Source organism: Galleria mellonella, unplaced genomic scaffold (assembly GCF_026898425.1).
Source record: "Galleria mellonella isolate WM207_F2 unplaced genomic scaffold, CSIRO_AGI_GalMel_v1 utg184, whole genome shotgun sequence".
Classification (NCBI taxonomy): domain Eukaryota; kingdom Metazoa; phylum Arthropoda; class Insecta; order Lepidoptera; family Pyralidae; genus Galleria; species Galleria mellonella.
Genome location: NW_026442025.1, coordinates 5,490,520 through 5,505,603, shown reverse-complemented (window position 1 = coordinate 5,505,603; position 15,084 = coordinate 5,490,520). Strand labels below are relative to the sequence as shown.

Genomic DNA, 15,084 nt, shown 5'->3' with positions numbered 1-15,084 from the left:
ATATAATTAAAAAATCAGTTTTATAAGAAAAATATAAATATAGCTTTGAAATAGTAGAGACGGAGTTGTCATTTCACTTTCATTCTGTAAATAATTAAACTGCACTGTGTTTGATAAAATTTCTGTGATACCAATCTACAATATATACTTTCAGATAAAAAAAAATCATTTTCTAAATCGGTTTAGAATTGACTAAGTTATGAGGTAACAAACATTAAGAAAATATATAACCGAATCGAGAACCTCTTTCGTTTTAAAGTCGGTTGAAAAAGAAGATCCCGTTTATAAAAAACCCCGTCTTTCAAATGTTAAATTGTTACCGGCCAGATACATATAACAGGGGTAGGCATGTCTCGCAGGCTTTGTCGAGTTTTTGAAATTAAAGATTTTTTGAGAATTGAATCAAGAATGATTCAATTCAATATAGAAATATTGCTAGAGCCAATCTCAATGTTTCAGGTTCAAAATGCTTGGCGGGCGAACGCAAGCGCCGTATTGGTGTACAACGACAGAGACACCACACTCCTTGAGAAGATGAAGCTATCATCTGACAACGGACGTGAGTACTTTATTAAAACTATACAAGAATATACTGTGACTAGCAACCTATCCTGGTTTCGCTTGGGTCTACTACTCGTAGCATATATGCTTACATTTTTTGCATCATGTTTGTTGCGTCAAGTATGAATTAGATGGTTATAGTAACATATCGTTAAATGATAGACATATGTTATTGTGAACTCTTTTGTAGACCTATAAAAGAGAAACAATCCCACCATACACTGTTTTGTTATATCTCAAACGGATTAAGTAGTGTTTTCGATTAAAGCTCTTAGTCAATTTGATTTCTTTCTATATCTTGAATAGTTATCATCATATTTCCACAAATTAACACAAAATAATATTAGGGTTTATGTATATAATGCATGCATATGTATGCATGTATTATATACATTAAATTTCATTGTGTAGTTTAAAAGATTAAAGTGTACAGACGATGGAAAGAAACTTTGTTGTAAGAAAGTATTAAGAAATATGGTTGTTATATTTATAAAATAAAAATTGTGAATCAACTGCCTTTTGGGTAAGCCAGTTTAAATTTAGACCTTAACGTCACTTCATCAGGTGAAGTCCAAGCGCGTATCTATCGTGTAGGTAATAAAAAAATACGATACGGTTATTGTAACTTTTCCATTTCTCTGCATTTATTTCAATCAACTTCAAAAAGGAAAGGTCTTTCAATTTGGTTGTTTTTTTTATGTCTGTGACTCTGACATTTATAAATCGATTTGGAAAATGCTTTTTTTCAAAGGATATACTTTTAGATTGGTCCCATGGAAATTTTATAAAAATCGGTTCAGCAATAACTGGTTTTGCGACGATTGAACTCAGTTTTTTATGTGTTTCATAAAAAACTGAGTTCAACTTTTATTCTTTCTTGGGTTTGGCTTCGCGCGGGTAGATAGAATTTTCGAAAAAATATAGTTTATGTCACTCGCTGATAATGCACGTTTCAATATTTGAAATAATTTTTACTCTAATACTAATTTTGAAGTTTATTCATTACAAATAAACAAACAATTTAATCTTTCATCTTATAATATTAGTATACATATAAAAACATTATAAAATTGTTAATGATATGTAAAAGAGGAACTATTTTATTCACATAATAACAAGGGTAATATATCGAAGGCACAGGGCGACATAAGCGGCGAGAAATGTCATTTAATAATATTCAAGGTGATCATCTTCTGGTCACAATTACTTTGCCTTCCTGTATGTATCAATAATATTTAATTGTGCACTACAAAAGGAATAATGTACTCGTACAATTCACTGTCATTACTGCAATATATGGAATTATCTTATTATATTGCATATTAGCATTGGTTTTTATATTTTAGATATTGCATAGGTTTATATCTAAATTGTGTAATTATGTATGGTAAGGCATAAATTTTAAAGGAAGGAAAAATTACTCGGAATTCTCTGATATTATTCAGGAAAGCGTATCTCTCTCCAGGGAACGGAGCCGAATTTATTTGCAATATTTCTTTGATACGATTCTTTACTTCTATGATTGTTTATTATTTTAAACCCAAAAAATAGCGATCAAATCGTGATAAAATAATTATGGGACTAACACAGGACTTAACCAAATCATTTGTAAAAATATTTATTAAAAACCTACTAATATTCTAAATGTAAAAGTTTGTATAAGTGTCTGTATATTCGGATGTTTATTACTCAATAACGCTCAAATGGCTGCAAATTTAATGCAATTTGGTGCATGGGTAGCCAATATCCTAACTTAACACGTAAGGTACTTTGTGTACTGATTCACGCGGCTAGTCTTGTCATACAACTTGTTAGTTAATTGGCGTATTTATCACGTGTTTTGCTGTGTTTTTTTTATATACCGTATTCTGGCGTAGAAAGGGCAACCCCTTCCATTCCCGTGAGTGTCGTAATCAGCAGTTAAGGTAACTTAATGGTCGAGGAATGGACAGCAGCGTCTCTATTAAAACATTAGCAAAAGCTCACTGCGGTTGCCAATCCGCCTGCCAAACGTGGCAACTACTGGTAAAACTCTCCTTATGAGGTAACGTAACTTAACATAAATATGTTGTATGTACATACAAATTGTGCATATAAATATATCGTCGAGTTAAGAACAAACACACTTTCGTACAAACCGTGCGGTCACGTTGTCTATTTAGTAAACTTAAAGGTCAGGTTATTATTGTTAAGGTTTCGTAGGCACTTGAAAAGATAAAAGTAGGGACGGTTAATAGGATAATTTCTACTGGCTCGCTGGGTGCGGAGGGCGGCCGTCATACCCCCCTAATGAGATCAAACCAACTGAGTTTCACGGTCAAGGTTGTTCAACACGTGTCGGTTATATTAGTACCATGCTAAGTTTGTACGGACACGACTTTCATTTTCAATAACATTATGAGAACTTTTCATTTATGCGTAAAAATAAACGTAAAACATCGAATTTTCAGACTACCATTTGATTAAACCCTGTGTAATAAAAGAGCAAGTTTATTTTCGACTTGTCTCTTATACACCATAACTTGTATAATTGTTATTTATATAATATATTTATATAATTGTTATTTTTTTTTTCAGTTAAATTCATATACTTTAAAGATGCTGTTACAAACTGTTCACAATCAATTATATCACACTATCTGACTAGGCAGATTTCGATTTGCCTTCCACAAGTCATGCGAGAGATAGATATATATTTCGGTAAATAAAGACTAAGTGGAGCAAGCAATATACATTTACAAGATTTCATTAAAATCGATTGAGCAATATTAGAAATTAACCTGAACAAAATTTTTTTTATTTGTAAAGAAAGTAGTCTATGTTCTTTCTTACCTCAAATACCAGTATACCTTGTTTGCATTATACAATATAAGGAATAAGCAAGACAATTATGACGATTGGTTAAGCCGTTAAAGCGCCAAGGGGTCACAAACAAGCACAATTTCACATTTATAATATTAGTAAACATTCAGGGCAATTAAATATCGGAGAAGTAAAACTAGTAAATTGCCTCGTATATTAATAAATCGCGAACGATTAAATTTCACCAATGATAATCAGTTCCGGGTTGCTGTTTGACCTTTCTTCATAATGTCGCCAATTCGATAAATAATTCCGATGGGGCCCCTTGCGTCGCCCATCGTCTCTGTGTAAACATCGAATCTATTAATTCCGCGTTTATATATAGACAAAATACGTCTAGTATCTATCCGTTAATTAGTTCCGGGCATTGTATGTAGGTAAGTATAGACAGGTGCAAGTGATTATCAAACAATCATATTACAAGAACGATAATACCGCAACCTTGTTACGTTCGAACTTCAAAACTTGGTACTAAATTCTTTTTGAATGATATCATAGAAATCATAGAATTATATTATTTTTAATTATAATAAAATACGGTGCATAAAAATATTATGTTCCAGATATGAAGTGAGATAATTATTATTTTCTACTGAATGGACAGATAAATTTTTCGAAAATAATATATAGCCTGTTTATCCGATGATAATGTAGTTTTCTACAAGTGAAAGAATTTTTAAAATCGTTGAGTATTTTTTGAGTATATCCATTACAAACTTAAAAAAAAGATTAATCATCTTTACAATATTAAATTTAGATAAATTTCGATAACTCGGCATTGGAGTAAAAATGTTAATTTATGCGTTAAAGCAATTTACCATAGTATAAGCAAACGAAGTTGAATGTCGTATCACAACACTCAGTAATTGGCGCAGAGAACAAATCGTCAGAATAGTATAGGCCTGCGTGGGCCTGTCAGCTGCGCCTGCGCACCTTATCTTTAAGCAATCGACGTATTCAATCCTTTTATGTACACTGATGTATATGTAAACTATGAATACAGCTGTATGTATCTGTACAGAAACATTTGAAGGTTATACAATGATATTATGTACTCTGTTATTGCATTACAAAACGCCACCTAGTGCCAAACTAAGCAGAGCTTTTATTATGGATAAATTGTTAGATTTTTTTGTAAATACATAATATGTATATATAGAATTAAATAATTAGAATAGAAAATCCAGACCAAAACCAACAGACGTACCCATTGATACGAATATTTTTATGGCGAGGGGTTCAAACCCACGACCATAGGGAGATGAGGTGAGACAGTCTACGAGTATTAACCGAGTGAACGTCCATTTGATAGGTTCTTGCTAGCAATGGGGCGGTTAGTCCCAGGTACAAGATACTAGAATAAAAATTAATTTAGATTAAAAGAACAACGTTGTTTTGAACGTTCCTTAAAAATTTAAGAAGTAGGGAAACAACAAAGATTTGTATGTTGATCGGTTCATACAATTTCTCAATTCGTTGGTAATAGTGTGTCTTATCAAATCGTACAAAGACTCGCTCGCTTAGTTTAAATCTACATTAACAATGCTGATTGGAGATCAAATTAAGTCATATAATAGTTGATGTAGGTTATTATTTTTATTAAATCTTATTTGCATCCACTACTAACATTTTCATTATATTATAAAATGTATGTGTTTATATGTACTACTTATATTGCTATATTTCTATACAAAATTTAAAAAAATATTCTAGCAAGTACTCATACTAGCTGTTTGGCATTGCCCGCGTGTGTCAGTATATAATTCTATGTGTTAAGTTAGGAAAGACCTATCTGTGTACCTAATTTCATTCAAATCTATTCAGCTCTTTATGTGTGATTAAGTAACGTACATCCAAACGTCTTTACAAACTTTTACATTTATAATGTTAATAAGATTATTATAAAATCATCAATTAATCAAGTAGACATAATAATAATAATATATAATCTATGCAATAAGCACAGGTAATCTACATTTCGTATCTAATTTCATAGTATACTTAAGTTTTTTTTTGTTCAAGTTAGTTTAAGTAAACTACACGTGTACACTCGGAATATAATTATGCATACATATATTATATATCTATCACGCATGTCTTCCATTTTATTTTATTGGATGATATACGCTGGCACTAGTAAAGGATGATAGGTGAGAATGTAAAGACAGGTCAGTTAGCTCATTGTGATGAATATACCTGAAATTTCGCACGATGGTTTCCAGGGAGACCATGTGGAGGTGACTTGACAGGGTATATCTTTATTCTTTATTGTACGCGAAACATAATGTTAAGCACCATTCATTTTAAACATAGTGTACAAAGGCGAGCTTATCTCTAATAAGATATTTTTTCCAGTAAATCTTTTCATGTGAATTGGATGTTATTTTAAAACATAAAAATAAGCAGTCATACGATTTGCGTACATTGTATAAACACATTCATACACACACAATGAATAATACAAACTACACATATAATCGTATACATACATATATACACAAATGAACACATACACATATACATAATACGTCAGCATAGTGATAAGTGATGCTCTCTCAGTCGATTTCGGATGGCAGACTATTCTTATATTGCTAGCAATTGGACTGATAGTCCGCATTACTAACAATCCCTTCCCCCCACTCCCTAGCCTGTCTTCCTTTTAGTACCCTATTGTAGAAAATAATTATCTTGTTGTATTATTTACCTTGATCAATTGTAATTTAGTTTTAATACTAAAAATCTGATATATTGTTGCAGGCAATATAAGCGCCGTGTTCACATACAAATGGAAGGGAGAAGAGATCACGCGGCTCATCGACAATGGCACACGAGTTATGATAGGTATCACGAAGGGACGCACTTTCGCCAACGTTGGAAACAACATAAACAAGTTAGTACCGCTTTTTACTGTCTGCCGACCTTTTTGTGTGACTCCCGCTTTCCAGTGGCACAATGCATACAATGTGCTTTTTATTGCCATAATAAGTGTAGTAATAAAAACAGGGCCTTTTCTTTGTATCACTATCAGAGGCTGGTGCTTTTAATATCAAATATATATATCTAAAAGCAACATACTCGCCCTAAAGAAAATTTCTCATTGAAGTACATCCGAAATGAGGGGGTGAGGGGGTGCGTGTATGTGTGCCACCTACTAAATTTCATAAAAATATGTGAATGTGAATAGGACTTTATTTTCCGCGCTTAGCCTCTAATTTGGGCCGTTGTGCGTATGAGTCGTGGCTAGTACAGCCATTAAAATGTGTTCAATAATTATGAAAAAGTAACACACAACTAAACATATAGACAAAGAAGAGAATGAAAAATGTTCACTGTCACTCGAAGAGTACTCCCTTAGAACGATGGCAATAATTATAATTGAATTCTATACAAGAAATCCGCACAAAATTTCATGTTTTATATGCATTTACTCTTTATTGCACCAGTTAAAAAATAATACGAAAAACATATATTACACTTATATAACAAAATTACATGAAATAATATAAATAGGTATAGGGAGGGTTTTTTTTTTTTTTGATGAGTGATAATGGTATGGTAGCCCCGCCTGCGCTAACGGGATACGCTGGCGGAGCACCAGTGAAGGGTGATAGATGACAATGAAAACAGGTCAGTTAGCCCATCATGATGAATTTATCAGGAATTAACCATGATAGTTTCCAGGGAGAACCGCGAGGAGGTCGACCTGTTTGGGTATATTGCTAGCAAAAGGATTCTCAGTCTCCATTACTAACAATCGCTTTCCCCCCTGTATAGGGGGGGTAAAGAGGTTTCTTCAGGGTTGGCAACGGTAACCAAATGGTAACCGTATACTTGTTTGTATCTAAAAGTAATGTATATTAGTATTAAATAATATTCGAAATAATTTGCGTGCCACGAGAGGCAAAACATAGTTGTATCTAAACTTCTATATGATTTATCTGCCTCTGTTTTTGGGAGATAAATTATTTGATATACCTAGTAAAAAAAGGCAGTCTTATCTCTAGCAATCTGTTCTATCTTTGAGTGGAGATGATTAAAAAAACGCTCCCATTATATATATATATATATATATATATATATATATATATATATATATATATATATATATATATATATATATATATATATATATATATATATATATATGAAAATACTTCAAATTTCTATAATGTTGGTGCAATAAAGTGTTAAATAAATAGATATGTATAATTTTGATTCTTGATTTTTACAAATGATGCAATGTACTATTTCAGGACGTCGGTTCTGTTCGTGTCGATCTCGTTCATCGTGCTGATGGTGATATCATTAGCGTGGCTGGTCTTCTACTACATTCAGCGCTTCCGATACATACACGCCAAGGACCGGCTCTCTGTTAGTATACATTTTTTTTTATAACTTGGAATAACAAAGTAATACACGACCCGCCTGATGGAATGTGGTATAGTGTGTTACTATTGAATTTAACTTTTTTTTTATCAATATGAAGTTTGTAATAGTCATTATATCTATATAGTTTTTTTGTAAATTCTTATTTGTAAATAAAATTGTGGAACAAAAAACCGACTTCAATTGTGGAAAAACAAATTATTTTTACATAAAATCTAAACTGTCTGGTAGTTTTTCTCTGGTAGAGATTTTGATGAAATTTCTATGGGACTAATCTGTAAGTATATTCTTTTAGATAAAAAAAAAATTCAAGTCGGTTTACAATTGATGGAGCTATGACGTAACAAAAATTAAAAGAAATTACAACCGAATCAAGAACCTTCTTTTTGAAAGTCTGTTGTAAGAAAGCAACAGCCAAAATTTTGCCCTTTCTTCTCAGTTAAAATTATTTGCATCCCAAATTAGTCGGTAGACTTACAAAAACTGATTATTCAAAAATAGTAGAATATAATATTATTTTGCATTCCAGAAACGGCTGTGCTGTGCTGCCAAGAAAGCGCTGTCCAAAATACCTGTAAAGAGTTTAAAGACTGATGATAGAGTGAGTACTGCCTTGTTACTATTGCATCCTTAAGTATAGAATAAGCAACTGCCCTCTCGCATTGTATATTTATTTGTTTTGAATGTCGAAATTGAACATATATCCGGTCTACCTACAGATACTATTTGAACACGTAGATATCACCAAAATATTTTTCAATAGCTACCTGGGGATGAGGATTTATAATACCTAAAGGGGAATTTAGATATCCTCTAAAGTAACCTCCATGCGGACCTCTTGAAAACTGTCGTAGTTAATTCCTGATTAATTTGTCCTATGGGCCACCCGACCTGACTTCATTCTCACCCGTTAACCCTTGCTGGTACGCTTTTCTCGTATGAGAAGCGCTAAAATGTCAAATATATACAAGAAAAGCTTCACCCACAACTTGGTTCGCGTAACCGGAATATGTTACCAGGATAATTCCAGAGTCCTCAGGAATGGCAACGCATCAGGAGCGAATCAGTATACTCTGTTATGTCCATGATACTGCTCATGTCTATAGGCGACGGTTACCACTTTCCATCAGGTTGACCGTCAGCTTGCTTACCATTCTAAGTTGCATAAAAAAAAGTTAGTAAACACCAACATTACAGCGTGCAGTGGAATCATTAAAAATATATTATGTATGATGATATAAAAATACTTGTAAACAAGTCTATTTAAATGAAGGCTATTCTATTCTGATGATGCTAAAATGTAATTATACAAAATACTAAAATGACTAATAACAAATTTATGACAATACAAGAATGAGGCATAAAAGAGTCTAAGAGTAAACAAAATGACACTATGTTTATTCACATAACGTAAAGGATATATTTTCTCTGAAATATTTGCATATACAGGGCATGATTCATACCTTTCGTACGACACGTCCAAATGATTATCTCTGTACTCTACTATCACTGATAAGAGAAATCCTTGCGAAGGTTTGTAACGATTGATGGATTGAATATTTATTTCTATTTCACATAAAAACTATTGAATAAATTTGAGTGAAATATGATACACGGGTGGCTTATATTCTAATGTATGTATTGTTTCAAGCGGACAAAGTCGCGGGAAATAGCCAGTACAAAATAACACTACAGTTTCGCCAGAGTTTCATAAGAGCATCTCTTACTTCTTGCATTATTATAATTCGTACTGGTACTGCATGGGTACTACTGTCCTATTTGTGTCTCTGCCTATCCCAACTTAGACAAAGCCGCGGGATGCAGGTAGTATTATAATATAAATTGATATAATGTATAATTATGGTTATGTTTAATGTTTCAGGAAGTACAGGGCGATGGCGAATGTTGTGCTATATGTATAGAGCCATACAAAGTCTCTGAGACGCTTCGATCTCTTCCTTGTAGGTGAGCCATGAATGATCATTATTTTTGGTTAAAGCTCAAAAAATATTTAATCTTTAATAGTGTATTCGGAGATGTTTATCAACATCTAGAAATCCTCGGAACAGTGAAGTCGCTTCGTGAGGCCTGTGAAGAACCCAGGAAGCTTCTGCGCTTCTGGGCGGAGCTAGGTTGGCTGTACTAGCCACGACTCATACGCACAATGGCCCAAATGAGAGGCTAAGCGTGGAAAATAGAGTCTTTTTCACATTCACATTTACAGTGTATTTGGTAACAGAATGACAATAATTGACATTTGTCAATTATTGTCTTTCTGTTATACTTAAGACGAAATGACCATATTTCGCCCAGTATATTTTTTTAATGGAAGAAGATGGAATAGTAACCCCACTTGCGTTTTATTTATTGGATGATAATGGAATGGTGACTCCACCTACGCTAATGGTATACGCTGGCGGGACACCGTTGAGGGATAATATGTCAAAATAAAAAGACAGGTTAATTATCCCATCGTGATAAATTCACCTGGAACTCACGATGGTTGATTCACAACTCGGTTTCTTCTGGACATTGATGATGGAAGAAGGTCCATCACCCATTTCATTATTGCCCATATCGATCGAATATGTTCAAGACTATTAACGAATATGTTGAAAGTTTTCTTAGACAAACTTTCAACATATTCGTTATTGGACCATTATATAGATATTTTAACTAAAATTTATAGATATAACTATATTACCCACTCCTAATTTTCAGCTTGTAATAATGTAATGAAAAATTGTGATTTTCAGACACGACTTCCACAAGAATTGCATAGATCCGTGGTTGCTGGAGCACAGGACGTGTCCCATGTGCAAGATGGATATACTCAAGCACTATGGTTTTGTGGTGTGTACCGTTTATATTGTTAAACTTATATTTTAAAACTACTACAACAAATTAGATGTAGTTTTCAGGGTATTTTTATGAATGAATGAATGAATGAATGGTAACCTCGCCTGCGTTAACTGTATTTATAATCTGGCGAGGCACCAATGAGGGATGATAGGTGAGACTGAAAGGGAGGTCAGTTAGCCCATCGTGATGAATACACTTGGAAAACAGCAGGATGGCTTCCAGGATCATGTGGAAGTCGACCTGATACCCTGTCAGGTCGACACTGTCGATATTGCTAGCTATGACTCCCCCCAAGATTTTAAATAAAATATATATTATCTTGATACGCCATCTAACAATGGTCCATTTAATTGGTCCATAATCCGTCAAAAAGTTAGTAAATATATTATTAATATTATATGAATTGAAAGCCTGCCGTTATTTATTTATTTATTTATATTCTTTTTTGCACTTGTAAGTTACATATAAAATAATGTATTTATAAATGTTATAAGCAAGGGTGGACTTATCTCTGACAGAGATAGACCGTTAATACTCTGTCCCGTTCTATTTCAGTACACGGGTAGTCAAGAGAGCATCTTACAACTGGACGTGGAGGAGGCGAGAAGTCGAGCGCTCAGTCCGGCCCGTAACAGGCATCCGCTCACCTTGGTATGTATTACACATTACAATTATGTCATATACAGACGAGGGATTTAATCCGTACTAATATTTTAAATATGATAGTGCTTGTTATGACTTTGCGGCCTTACGATTCACGTACAATGTATGTATAAGTAAAATTTGGGATGGAGATGAACTTACCTTACTTTTCTTAAACTTAAAACTTTTTACTTAAATCCCGGTTAACAAATATATCTTTCCTATCTTTAAAACAGCGATAACTCAATTGAATATCGCTTGATTGGGGTCCTGAGACTCTAAGATCTAAACTCTCGGTCTAAACCGCTGAATAGTTTAGATTGTGTGAAAATAATTGTCACTTGCTTAGTGCTTTTGACGGAGATGTTTAAAGCCGCACGTACATATGTTTACACATGTTTACACGATATGTTTGCAGCTAACGAGCGACAACTCATACGAGGAGGCAACGAGCGAGCGCAGCAGTCGCGCGTCGTCGCCCGACGAGTTGGTGCCGTCGCTGCGCGGTTGCGAGCCCGCCGCCGTTTCCGCTTCCGCTTCCGCTTCCGGCCATGCCTCGAGACACGCAGACTCGCGGTGTGGACACGCCACTAGGTATATATATACCTATCTCATGATCAAGTCATTAACATCTCACACATATGTTTTTTTTATTTTTTTTATATAATACTTAGAATGGCAAACAAGCTGACGGCCCACCAGATGAGAAGCTGTTTCTCCGTCCATGCTGTTCATATATATAGGGACGTGATTTGGTACATCACAGAACTGTAATCTTAATGGGATGAATATGAAACGGTAACCCTGTTTGTCCTATCGGTTTACGTTGTAGGGTACCAAAGAAGTATAGGTGAGGATAAAGGCTTGAGAAATTTATTATAAGTAATCACTATTGTAAAAAAGAGGGCCGTATGAAAATTGACCTGAAAGGATATATTGCTAGCAATAAAGTCTTCATCTCTTCATTGTTAACAATCACTTCTTTCTCTCCCTCTCTCCCCTTAACCCTCACTAGCTTTTTTTTTAATGGAATGGTAACCCCGCCTGCGCTATCGGTATACACTGGCAGGGCACCAATAATGGATGACAGGTAAAGATGAAACAGGCCCGTTAGCCCATCGTGGCAAATTCACCAATGAATCAATCACTATGGCTTCCAAGGGGAACCGCGAGGAGGTCGATCTGATAAGATATATTGCTAGTAATAGAGTTGCTAAACCCCATTACGAACAATCCTTCCCCCCCCCCCCCCCAACCCTCACTAGTTAGTTGTTTAAGTTCTACATAAAGCGATTTAGTTATAAAAAATCTCACATTTACAGATCTTCAACACCTAGCGGATCGCGGCCGGAGAGTTCGAGGCAACAGGCGGCCTCGGCTAGCTCGGCGGCTCGCGACTGAGTCGAAACTGACTACCCACCGTCGTGCCAAACTACGCCTAAGTTGTGTGCGGAGACTGACGGAATGCGGCACTATGTGATTGCAAGTGAAGTGCGCGGTCCACACGAGTGATGTGTTCATAAAAATATATTAGAAAAAAAAATACTCAATAAAGAATGAACTCTTTGAAAGTGAACTTCCAGTGGATGTATTCTTCCATGCATGGATGACACGTGATATTTCTATTTTTAAGGACAATATAGTTTTTTTATCGGTTAGTTACGCTGGTAGATAGGAATCCGTGACTCCGCCTAGTCAACGAAGTAGTGTTTGCCTACCAGTATGGTAAGCTTGCATGCCATTTAGTACCACCATACAAATTATACGAACTGTTTGCTATATATATTTATAGTTGAAGTAATGGTAATCTTTCTGTAGATTCCTTCACTTCACTAGTGAATACAAATTACCAACGGATATTACAAATGTATTCCTTTTTGTTTTGCATTATACACGTGTATGTGTGTCATACAATTGTTGTAATGTTAAATATCTTATAAATTCAATTTGCAAAATGTTTAAAAGAAATATATGTAATATTATTACAGATTTGATCAATTTAGGTTCTTTTTTGTGTAAAATAGAAATGGCAAGAAGAAGATAGGTGGTATTTCGTGACTGCTGCTCTATGCCGCGTAAAGATCAGCCAGGCGTGCTGGAGAAATGTTAATAGTGACCTAAACATACTGATATCACTTATCGTAACCTTCTTCAAACAATACTTTAAGTATATGGTAAAGACAGTGAGCTCATTGTCAAAAGGTGTATATAAATAATTTTACATAAACACTGCCTTTAGTTCCAAAAAGCGAGCCACTGTACTTAAATTGGTTCATGATCTCATTTGTATCTTTTAACGAAAATATTGTGTACATATTAATGCTTGTAAAATACGGTTGTGGTGGCCCTACCTTATTTTCCTAAGTATAAGAGGTTCTCTCATAAATATATTTAGCGGGGCGAGACCATGCCCACCGCAAAAATGTCTGGCGCCCATCCTAGAATGCGAGCGGAGCTTTTAGCTATGCTCAAAGACATGTCTAAGTTTATATTTGGGCTATTTTAAGCCCCCTCCGCCCCTAAAATATAGACCTATTAGGTCGGCTAATACGCCAATGCCATCGCGTGGTAACTGAAATAGTCGCGCGGAGCGACCAAAGCAATCGTTACAATGCTGTGAGAGCTGTGTCGAATTTCCGTCCATAATAATATACAAATTATAGTTCACTATACCTGCATTGCTTTTAATATCTTCCATTCAATAAAAATATATGGCTAAAAATCTAGGTACACGATGGACAATTTCTTCTAGAACAAAATTTCCGTTTGTGTTAACTGTATAATTACAGAACACGTATTGTTGCGCGCAATTTTAGAGGCTTTTCTATTAAAAATAAACTAAATAAAGACAAATGTTTCACGTCTGCGCAGACCAGTATACTATAAATGTGAACATTGTAACGATGCGAGGAAAACTAATCCTTATGTTTATTAGATAGAAAATAATATTGTCAATGTAGATAGGGAATTAATAATGAAATATTTTGGAATTTATCGCGATTCACTGTTTCATTTACTAATTTGTTCTGTATTTGTTGTAACCTGATTAACGTAGATCGTTATAAAGAAATGAACGGCTAGGATATATGTTTTATTTAATAATATACCTACGTATACAATTGCTGGACATGATTGTGCACAATTTAATAAGAAAAAATATATAAATTTTACAAAGGGGGCCATTGCACAGTATGGTTAGTTAAAGCTTTCACTAAGATTTTAGTTATTAAAAATTTATCTGTTGGTTTTATCAAGCTCTTACATTTAAATGATTCATAACACCGATCTACTCCGAAGACAATATTCAGCTTGTTCGGTGCCTTTGTGAAACACATGCAAATAAAATTGCGAAACAAACGCGGTCAACTACTTGCGTTCTATTAATAATAGTTTTATAATCTAGTCTGAAATTGTGTCGCTTTTAAATTCAATTATAAGAAATACTTAATTTTATTTTTATTGAATTGTATTTAAAAGCGATTTCATACATTCAAACTTTATTTTTAAGTAACAAATTATGTTTAGTGTAAGCGAGCATTTAAGTTATTTACAGTACACTACAGTACTTATATAGGAAATCCGTTGGATTCTATAATAACAAGGAGACTGGTATGTACTTTATTAACTACATATAAATAATATTTACATTCCCTTCGTGAAATGTTCTAATGTACTTGGTGTACAACAAGTGTTGATGATAAAAAATAAAAACCAATACAGTATTGAAATTCGTGTTTTATTATATTCTAGTTGGTGGAGGGAGTGATGGGA

The 15,084-nt window shown here is 34.2% G+C and overlaps 1 protein-coding gene across 1 annotated transcript in view; it reads left to right on the top strand.

Moving 5' to 3' along the window:
* The window catches only part of LOC113512139 (E3 ubiquitin-protein ligase goliath), a 69,483-nt gene extending 54,442 nt beyond the window's left edge, over nt 1-15,041 (top strand). The window contains exons 4-12 of the mRNA XM_026895938.3: nt 460-559; nt 6,181-6,313; nt 7,677-7,794; nt 8,339-8,410; nt 9,692-9,774; nt 10,566-10,662; nt 11,227-11,322; nt 11,732-11,907; nt 12,636-15,041. Of these exons, the coding sequence (XP_026751739.1) occupies nt 460-559; nt 6,181-6,313; nt 7,677-7,794; nt 8,339-8,410; nt 9,692-9,774; nt 10,566-10,662; nt 11,227-11,322; nt 11,732-11,907; nt 12,636-12,714 (954 nt within the window). The 3' untranslated portion in view covers nt 12,715-15,041. The remainder of the gene's footprint in view (nt 1-459; nt 560-6,180; nt 6,314-7,676; nt 7,795-8,338; nt 8,411-9,691; nt 9,775-10,565; nt 10,663-11,226; nt 11,323-11,731; nt 11,908-12,635) is intronic.
* Nucleotides 15,042-15,084: the final 43 nt, after the last annotated feature.